Source organism: Alligator sinensis, unplaced genomic scaffold, assembly GCF_000455745.1.
Source record: "Alligator sinensis unplaced genomic scaffold, ASM45574v1 scaffold680_1, whole genome shotgun sequence".
NCBI lineage: Eukaryota > Metazoa > Chordata > Crocodylia > Alligatoridae > Alligator > Alligator sinensis.
In genome coordinates, this window is record NW_005842508.1 from 771,271 (window position 1) to 781,990 (window position 10,720).

The 10,720-nt window shown below is 39.6% G+C and overlaps 2 protein-coding genes across 2 annotated transcripts in view; both read left to right on the top strand.

Moving 5' to 3' along the window:
* The window catches only part of IL18R1 (interleukin 18 receptor 1), a 38,973-nt gene extending 31,400 nt beyond the window's left edge, over positions 1-7,573 (top strand). Inside the window, exons 7-9 of the mRNA XM_025213186.1 lie at positions 1,269-1,430; positions 3,519-3,677; positions 5,254-7,573. Of these exons, the coding sequence (XP_025068971.1) occupies positions 1,269-1,430; positions 3,519-3,677; positions 5,254-5,657 (725 nt within the window). The 3' untranslated portion in view covers positions 5,658-7,573. The remainder of the gene's footprint in view (positions 1-1,268; positions 1,431-3,518; positions 3,678-5,253) is intronic.
* IL18RAP (interleukin 18 receptor accessory protein) overlaps positions 1-10,720 on the top strand; it is a 66,201-nt gene that overhangs the window by 23,061 nt on the left and 32,420 nt on the right. Inside the window, exon 2 of the mRNA XM_006031516.3 lies at positions 10,415-10,473. The gene's annotated coding sequence lies outside the window, so the exon portion shown is untranslated. The remainder of the gene's footprint in view (positions 1-10,414; positions 10,474-10,720) is intronic.

Genomic DNA, 10,720 nt, shown 5'->3' on the forward strand with positions numbered 1-10,720 from the left:
GAGTGCAGTGATCGGCCGGCACTTGCAGGGGGGGCACTGGTGTTCCCACTTGCCCCCCCTACCCATTGCCTGAGTGGTGAGCACGGCTGGTCAGTGGGTGCACAGGCGTTCTCAGGGGATGCACGTACACCCCCATGTACACCCTACGCATCGCCACTGTAGTGGGTGCTGAGTGCCAAAGTGTCTTACCAGAGTGCTTTCTGCCACCTGGATACTGCTGCTACTACTTCTGTGGTATGGGCTCCCCACTTGCCCCCCCTACCCATTGCCTGAGTGGTGAGCACGGCTGGTCAGTGGGTGCACAGGCGTTCTCAGGGGATGCACGTACACCCCCATGTACACCCTACGCATCGCCACTGTAGTGGGTGCTGAGTGCCAAAGTGTCTTACCAGAGTGCTTTCTGCCACCTGGATACTGCTGCTACTACTTCTGTGGTATGGGCTCCCCAGGGACTGTCATTCTGGTGCCTTCTATAAACTGCTACCTGGGATGGGTGCCTTACTTGCCCACTCCTAGTTATGCTACAGATACTATACTAGCTATGCTAAAATAGAGCATGTAAGGCACCTGAAACATCTAGTATCTTTGTGAAGGACTCCTGAAAGATAGATATAAGGGTTAAATATCTTTACTGGGAATGGAAAATGGAGGAGGAAGTCAAACAAGCTATAAGATCAAGTAAGTATTATAAGGCAAATGCAATGACGACAACAAAATCAGTATAAAAATATTGGATAATCATGGTGGATAAAGGGAGGAGGAAAGGTAGAATATAGCCTGTTACCAATTCAGAAATGGGCAGTTTACAGAATGACTAATTTAAGATCTTCCCTTAGCACATGAATACATGAGAACACAAAAGGGATGTGTGCAACAAGCCTGTATAAAGATCTTTTGATAAAAGTGGATGAGGGAATATTTAGAAATGTACACAGATCAACAGTTCTGGATGATTACATCCTCAAGTGCTAAGAGTAAAAGTTCCTATGCCCATATAAGGCTCAGGTACTTGGGTTTTGTGTATCAAGTACAACTGATAAGTATGAAATATACTCCCTTTTCTGGGAGCAGGGTGCAAAGCTGCTGCTAAAGACTGTGAAACGAGCCTTGAAAGCTTTGTCTTGCACATCACCCATTTCTGTATAAACTGATGCATATTTGCTTGAGGCATCACCACAAAAGGATTCAGATTGACAAAAAGACTTGTAATTAAGACTGTAATTAAGAATAATCTTGTTTTGAGCAGTCTTGGGCTTTTGTTTTTGCAGGCAACATTTCTGACCTCCCCCCACATTTATTTACTACTGGAGTGATTGTGGCTATACTATCTTCATGTGTTGCTGTGCTCCTGGTGGTTCTAGGTGGGATATTCCGAGTTGACCTAGTTTTACTTTACAGGGATATAACTGGAAAAGATGAAACTGTTGGAGGTAAGAATTGGCCAGTGCTGCCATTGAACAAAGTGATATAAAAACTATTAAAAAAGGTATATTATCAAGTTTGGTAGGTCATATAAAATGACAACTTTTCATATGAAAATGAAGGGGAAAGTCAGGAGTAAGACAGTCCATAGTGATGGTTGGGAATGGATAAATAATGCAGGACTTGATTCAGGAGAGGTAAATTAAATCAATATGTTTTTTAAAAGTTGCAAAAACAGGACAGAAAATACCATGAAGTACCTGACTCTAGGAGGAAATAGAAAAGAGCAGAGTGTACTGTTTTAGCGCACACAGTCCTATAACGTACTTTCATTTTTTCCCCCATAATGAAAGTGAGGGCATGGCTGGTGAAAGGAAGAAAGAAGAGGTGATTCTGAGAAGAGGAAGCAGTCAAATTCCTTCTGTCCTTGCCCTCCTGGCTCCTTTGCACTCTAAACCCAATGTGTTTCTTGGATAACAGAGGCCACAGGGAAGGTGACAGGCCATTGTTATGGAGTTTATCAGTTGCCACATTAAGCTGCCAGAATCTTACCAAGAAGCATTTAGTGTAGCCCATACTCAAGACACCATCACTTGAGGTCGATAATTGGCCAACTACTTCTGGGTCCAGTCTTTTCTTTGTGGTTGAGTTTTTGGTGGGGCAACTTGCACAATAATAGTTAGATGCCTTTCCCTTTGTTAGATTGCATATAGACTGGAGCACAGTATATAGATAGCTCTAGTTACATTGGTTAGTGATCTCTTACTAATGGATGAAGATCAACTGTACTTGCCAGTACTATTTGATCTGTCTATTGCCTTTAATATTTTTGGTCACAAGATGTGGATTCATCCATAGATCTCCAGAAGTAGAGATGGGGCTAACCTTGAATAATTTCATTAGCATCCAGGTAAGACATCCCACAGTCTCTATACCCATAGGGCTTTCTCATGTGGAGTTTCTCACCTTGTGATCCTTTCTTATAGATGTAGAGGAGGCTATTATGAGGTTAAATGAAAAAAAGTATGGACTGATGTTTCAATTTAAATAAAAGAAGAAATGTTGGTAAGGTAGGGAGGAAGAAGAAAAAGTACTGAGAGTTACGTCTGCTTCTCTGGTGAAAGATATTTTATCTGCGTTTGTTACTTAAGTTTGCAACTTCAGATTTTGGTTAGATTCACAGTTAAACCTCAGTGATCAGATTTCATTATGAGCCAGGATGGGTCTAGAAGGTAGCAGATTTTAACCCTAGACAGATTGCTTGGACCTTAGGGATAGGCCACAAAGCTCTCCTTTTTACAGTGGTTTGTGAGTTTCAGTTAGCTATTGCTATATGCTGCTTTATATTTCAGTATGTGTTTATGAGTAATTACCATTGACAGCTTCAGCCTTGAAACTTATTTTTTTGTTATGCTCTCCTTTATTTCTTCTGTAAATATTCATGATGCAACTACACACAGTAGCATAGGCCATGAAATGAAATAAACCTGGAATCTATATGATATCTTTTATGAAGCCATTATTTTCAAATGAGTAATACAATCTAAGGGTATAAATTAACATCTATCAGTTCTGTTTAATTCCTATCCTAGGAATAGGTTGTAACAAATAGGTTTGAATAGATCAAAAACGTATAAGTTTCAAAACAGCTCAACAGGTCAGGGATATTTTTGCAAACTTTTGAGAAAACAAATGGAATAGGATGGACTGTGTCAGATTGATACTGGCCCATGCTATTTTATCTGAAAAATGACTGGAGAGGTGTTTGAGAAAAAGCTGCCGTCTCAGAAGCTTATTGGGGGGGGGACACAGTAATTACAGAAGTCAGGAAGAAGGGTCAGTTATCATAGTTGTTAAGCTGCAGATAAGTTTAGTCTAACACAGTGGCGCTCAATCTTTTGAGCCCATGGGTCAGATGAGGGTAGTGGGGCTTATCCACAAGCCAGCTTGGACCTTGTGCCCCAGGATCAGGCCCATGTGCCTGGATTGGGCTCTGTGCAGCTTTGGCTAGCACTCACACTCTGGGATGATATGGCACCGGGAGCCAGGTTTGGGCCCTGGCCTAACAAGACAAAAATTGGTAACTCTTTTTCCAGATGGAAAAGAATATGATGCTTTTGTGTCTTACCTGAAAGACTGTATAACAACTAATGATGGAGAGGGAAAATTTGCTTTGGAAATATTACCCAAGACACTGGAAGAACATTTTGGGTACAAACTGTGTATATTTGAGCGGGATATAACTCCTGGAGGAGGTAAGCAAATGAAATGACTTTACTATTAAATGGGTATCAGATTCTCACAAAAAGGCAGGGGTCTGCAGTTACAAAGAATTTAATGATGAGTCATGTTTGTCTGTGGAACATATTTTAATTGATTCCATGCTGCTTTTGTGCAGAAATGGTAGGATGTGCGCATTAAACACTGTATTTTCAAAACTAGAGGCTGTCTGAAAAGTTTCAACTTAATCTGTTCCTCTTTTCAGTGAGTAGAGGGAACAAAAAGAGGGTTTTGAGCCAAAAACCAATGAGAGGTCTTTATTGTTAAGCTTGGGTTTGCAATGGAACTGCTTTTGTTGTACTTTGAAACCAGAGCCATGTTTTTTTTTTCCTTGTGGCACTCTATAAATTAAGCTTCTATAATCTTTACAATATGGAAGACAATTAAGCTTTTATGAAAACTGACTCTCAAAAAATCTAGATTTTTCCATGATTTAAATGAAACACCACTAATATATGTGTGTGTGTCTGTGTGTGTATTAGTGGTGTTTCATTTAGATCACGGAAAAAATGGATTTGGGCTTACTTTTCTTTTAACCAAAAGTTGGGATTTGTTTTAAATCAGAGAGAACCAGGATCCCTGCTCATAAACATGATGGGTGCTGTAGAAATGCTTAAAAACTGTAAATGTGCTATAAATGTTTAAAGAACATTTGAAACAAAACACAGTGGGATATCATGCAGCTGAGCTCTAGAGGAAAATAAATTCTTCAAGTAGAAGATTTTTGCCAGTGCTTGTGCATGAGCATATCATGTGTGTAAGTTTTTGCGGGACTTAGGGTTTCACTTTTTAGTTGAATTATTAATTATCCTTTGTAACTAAAGAGTGATGAGATCCTTGCTTGTACCATACAGAGTTGTTTATCTAGAGTAGGGGTTGAATCCAGTCCATGGAACCATTTGATCCGGCCCACGGACAAAGAGCTTCAGAGGCATTTGGTGGTGGAGGACTTCGGCAGCAGTTGTTTTCCCATGCTCCTGCAGGGAAAAATGGTGGCAGTAGTTGGATCTTAAGTGCCTGTCCCCCTCCACCCACCCTTGCCCTGAAGTGAGTCAGTCCAGCCCACAGCCTTAAAAGGTTGTTGATTACTGATATATGGTACAGAGGGTACTGATAAGTAGGGTGGATAGTGATAAAAATAGGAAAGTGAATTGAGGGTTAGTGAATATTGCAAGAAGACACTAACTGCATGGCTGAAATGACACTAGTTGAAGTTATTCTGCTGCTCTTCATGGAATAGCTCTTATGGAATGAATTAGTTTGTAATTTGATTTCTAGCATGAAAGTAATGTACACTGACTAAGGTCAAATTAGATTTCCGTTGTGTTTCTTAAATTCTCAGAATTGTTTAATTTTCTACCATTTTTTTCATATTACTTATCACTATTATAGTTTACGAGTGAACAAAGCATAAAGTAATTTAGTCATTTTACATTTGAAACATGTTATCCCCACTACAGAAAGATGTGTTAATTCGGTACCTGTGCTTTTAATTTATTTTAAGAAGTATAAATATAAATAATATTTTTTTAATGTATCTTTAATTTGCAGCTGTTGTTGATGATGTCCTTTCATTCATTGACAAGAGCAGAAGATTAATTGTTATACTAAGCAAGAACTATGTTTCTGACAAAGTCATGTATGAGCTTGAGAGTGGACTACATAAGGCATTAGTAGAAAGGAAGATTAAAATAATATTAATTGAATACATGCCTATAAGTGATTATAATTTCTTGCCAAAATCACTTGCCCTTTTGCCATCTTGGACAGTTGTACAGTGGAAAAAGGATCAGTCTCTTCCATTGAATTCCAGATTTTGGAAGAATCTTCGGTACCTGATGCCAGCAAAAACTTTCAAGTCAAACTCTGGAAGTCCCAATAATTTTCTGGAGCTAGTCTCAGAGCAAGAGACCCAGTCATTGACTGCATGTTGGAAGACTAAAACATTCATATAACAACACAATGGAAAGCAAACTTGTTGCAGAATGAGCACATTGGATTATTTTAAAGGAGGACATAAATTGCACTTGCTTTAGGGAGGCAATGCCTTCCTAGTGGATAGAGCACAGGACTGGGACTTGAAAGATAAGGGGGTGATTTCAGCTAGTGTAGGCAGTCAAAGAGACCATAGTAACCCTAACTCTGACCTCTACCCCCAAAGTATCGTATCCAATTCTGATTCTGCCTGAGATTCTGAATCACAGTTCTTCCATTTGTAAAATGTTCTTAATTATACATACTGACCATTGTAAAGTAGTCTGTATTTAGAAATGTGTTTACAGTTACGATTTCTGCCATAAAAACATCTGAGCCACAAGGTAACGGTATATCCTGGCAAAAGACGAGTCCTTTAATAAGTATTATGTAACTGAATACCTGTTGAGGGGCATTTGAGAGGGAAAGGGGAGGAAAGATGACACTTTTTTCTGGAGACATCACTGGACATATCTTACTTTTAATTTGCTTTTAGGTAAGAAGCCTGACGAGCTGGATTTTTGAGGGTCAATGTTAACTGATAAATGGAGGTAAACAACCTACATTTACAGTGGTAAACTTTTTGCTGGAAAATTTCAATTACCTGTTGGGAAAACAGAAACAATGCTTTCTCAAATGCCTGTGTGGAATGTGTTGCACTTGGAGAAAGTTCTTCCTTTCTCTCTGTGCCCAGCTGGCTCCGCTAGCTTTATCCTCTCCTATTTCCCTCATCAGCCCTTTTGGTGGAAACCAGTGTTAGTAGAAAGCATGAAAAGCCTATAGCCCTTTAGGGTCCTGGTATTCCCTAACATGGAAGTTAGAGGAATTACCATTGTCTGATCTATCTCCTGCCATTTTATGCAGGATTTGGAAGGTTTGGGACAAGAAGACAGGAATATTTTGATACTATAATAGAAATAGGATTTGCCACCCTGGTCTGTAGATGCTCAAGTTTCCAGAAAGAATTTTTTTGGCAAAAATCTTGTTGGTCTAATAAAAGATACCATCTCTACTACGAGTCCTAACTGAAGTTTCCATGAGGTATTCATCATTATAACTATTTTTACAAGTTCTTACTATACTTTCATCTATACTATACTTTTTACTATACTTTTAATTCAGTAACTCAACCATAGTGGACCCATATTAAAGTTACTGACTATCTAGATGGTTCCAGGATAGCTCTAGATATGTCTCGGTGCTCCTGAAGAGTCAGTGAAATGGGACAGGAGACTTTTCTGCCAATTTTGCAAAATTAGTCCTAAATAAAGTGATTCTTTCTACCCTGCCCCGAAAGTTCCCGCATTCCAGGGAAGTGTTTATGCTGTGTCTGCTGAGAAGGAGAGCTATTTAGCTACTTGGTACTACATTAAAGTGTCTCTGTTAACTAGGGGTAATGTAGACTATTTCCAATTTCAGAAGTCTGGTAACATCTGGGACTGTTTCTAGGACCTTCCATCTTTCTTGATTACTTTCTCTCTGGTACCTTTCTGGTAAACTGTAGCACCCCTCCCCAATACCTCTGTCATGTAGAACAGACTAAAGCCGATGGATAATTGAAGTGGACGTGGCTGCATTTTGAATTCACATTTACACACTTTCAATGTAATGGATTTTTCTGTTTCTCTTTTGTCAAAATTATGTGAAAATTTGGTCTTCACTGTATATATCTTCAAAATGAAGACTGTTGTAACCCTTTGGGACTTTTATATTTCATATTGTTTTTAAAACATTGAATAGGGTTATATTTTAATATACTTCATGATTGCTCCTAATACCTCCTTGTTAGCTGTGTCGCAGGAGGATATGGTATACATGTCTGTATTGTTTGAATGCTTTTCCTCCCTCCCTCCCTCCCTCCCTTCATTCTTCTGTTGTATCAAACCTAATAAGTATATGCCTGTTTCTTGCTGTGAAATAAATACAGTATTTGAATCAAAGTTGTGTCTCTTTGCAGTGATCAGAAATATTTAATTTTTCCATATCCCTGCTGCTGATTTATTCCATGTTGTTGTATTTATTTGTCACTATAGTAATACTAACATGGGATCAAAATTCCAATAGGCTTCAGTAGAGGCCAGTATTAGGGCTGTAGGGTAAAACCATTTCCTGCTCCCAAGGGGTTACAAGGAAAGATGGGAAAAGAAAGAAAGTTTAATGAAGAAATGTGTTAATTAGAACATTGGGTTGGTGCCCATGGAGAGAGATTCTCTGAGAAGAGGATGGTATGATCAGCACAGGGAAAGCTGAATTTATAAGCATCATTTGGAACAAACACAGAGAGATGGATGGAGCATGGAGAAAAGACTGAGAGTGTAAAAGTTCCAAGTAAATACTAGACTGGTATAAGACAGGGATTTCACTAACAGTTAATGTAGTGATTGGTGGATATAGGGTAAATAAAGAGCCTAGAAAACTGGTGTGGGGGAAGAAAAGGAGACAAGAATCAGATATTGCTGCGGTTGCAAGTCTGGATGGAGAGAAAGATAGAGAAGCTGACATGGGGGGGGTGTAGCGTAGTAAGATTAAGAAGAAAAATACTTTTGATTTAAAAAAATGAAATTTTGGCAGCAGTGAAGTATATAGGAGATGATGTCTAAAGGTTTGCCTACTAGGTATTCTGTTCACACGTACACTGTGCCTTGGATGAGCTTGCATCACATGATCTGCCCTTCCCCCGATTCACTCTGTTTTTTTGTAACTTAAGAAATCTCTCCATGTTGTTCTGTTTGGAATTTGTACATGGTGTTAGGATGCATATCCAGACTGCTGCAAGTCTATAGCTAAATGGTTTGGCGTTGGCATTTCAAGTGTTTGGGCCGTTGGTAATGAAGGTTCATAGTTCCATTATGAAGGTAGTATTTTTCATGGATTATCAGCCCTAGAGATGTCTGAAATTTTCACTGGGTTACAGAGAATAGAACTTCCAAATTGCACTGGGATGCTGATGGTGCATGAGACCAGAGTCTGCACTCTTGCAGGAGTCAGCAAGGACATTATTTCTCCTGTTTTGATGTCCTTGATGGATCACACAGGAAGATTCTTGTCAACCACACTGGCAATATGCATAGCATCCAAGAATCTGAGGAGATCCAATGTTTTTGTTGCTTGGATAAGCTAGGACCAATGGCATTGGCAGGGTGTGGGTCTCCACCTCTATTTTGGGAAAGCCCACCCTTCCCAAACACTGTGTATATTACAGTAGCCCACTAATACCTGCACATGATCTGTGAAGTTAATATTTTCAAATACAGTGCAACCTGGACACTGGACTCTTGTGGCCAGTTGCCACCACTGGAAAGCACATCAGTATACAGTACAAACTGTGGGTCATAAGAAGTTAGGGAATGTAGGGAGTATGTCTCATATTAATGTTGCAAGTGGTGGTACTAATAAGTAAGTGCTTGCTAACTCATTGTTCTGCAGGCTATTGCCTTGGAACTGCCCTTGGAATTGGCTGTTAAAATAATTCACTAAACTTCTTGCTTGAAGGGGCTGGTTAAGCACAATGGGGTATTTTGTCTTAGATGAATTGTAATTGGAAAACATTTGATTTGTCTGACAATCATGAATCTAACTAAATATCACTTTGGGTAACAAGGTGCCATTTCAGTGGATTGGGTCAATTGTTCTTGTTTTTATATTGCAATAACATGTTTTGCAAGGTCACAGCTTCCCCTTCCCCTACATCTGGGTAGGCAGCAGTAACAGTTTTTACAGAGAACTTCAGAGAAAATGGAAAAACATGAACAATGAATAACTTAACAGTGTGGTTAGATGCGCTGACCACAAGCAATAAAGATATTTAATTTGTAAACTGAAATATAGTGTGCAAAGCAAACTAGTGCTGGATAAACTAGATATGAAATAATGAAAGTGCAAGAGGAGAATGGATACTGTCAGCATGAGCAGTTGCTGCTTACGTTTTCCCTTTCCTTTTTCTATATCTCTTCCCCACTCTTCATGCATATGTGGTACCGGACAGTAAGGGCAGATACTGAGGGGGGATAGGTTGGCCTTCATCATGTTTCCTAGACTTTTCAAGCCCCAGGGGATGACCATCAATTCTAACTCCTGCAGTTTCTTGTAGGGTGCAGGAGAAGTTGGAACCAGGAACTTGACAAGGTTCTGTATCCTTATCAAGAACTTTGAGTGCCAAATCTGTGCATGTGCATTTGGATCTGTCCAGAGTTTTGTGAAAGGTTTTAAGCCTGTACAAGTGCTATAATTGGCCCTGGTACCCTGTGACCACTGCTAGCATTTGTATCAAGGTCTACAGCAGTTCTTCAGCTCCTGGGAACACATACCTGATCAGCTCCACCAGGAATAGGCACTGCCAAAATTCATGGGTCTTCTTCAGGACAGTTTCTTTCCCACTTCCTCTCCCCCCTCCTCCTAACACCTCTTGGGCCAACGACTCTCTGTTCCTGTACTTATTCCTTCTGTTCCTGCAGTAGCTTGTAGAATTCATTGCCTTTCAATTGCATTTAGAGCATAATATCATCCTTGGCATGTTTCCTTTTGGCTTGCTCCTGCATCATCTTCAGGCTGAGGTTGGACTGTGGACTGATTGAATCCTCAGATTTCTTAAGTGAATGCCAGAGGAAATATACAGACACAGACCACTTTTTTGGAAAATGTTTTGAAGTAGACACTCCTCTCTCCTCCACAACATAATGTTACAATGCCACAGTTGGCAGGTTTCATTTTTGGTATGTCATCCTTGCATGTTTTTTAGACTTGCAGGCTAGAGGCAGCCAGTGAATATTTACCAAAGCAACAGAAGATCACATCAAGGTAAGTTATTTTTTAAATTATTATCATTATTATGTAAATGTGTTCTAACTTCTAGTGATCCTCAATTTGCCTGCCAGAGGCTGAGCCAAGGAAAGATAGAGATATTTTTTACCAATGGAAACCCCGTGTTTGTCTTTGAGGTGGGACACCTATTGAGAGCATAAAGAGTTTGGAGGGCCCTGCCTGAAAGAGAGTTGGAATAGTATTCTCTGTCACCAAGGTTTATCTTGCTTTCTGACCTGTAACT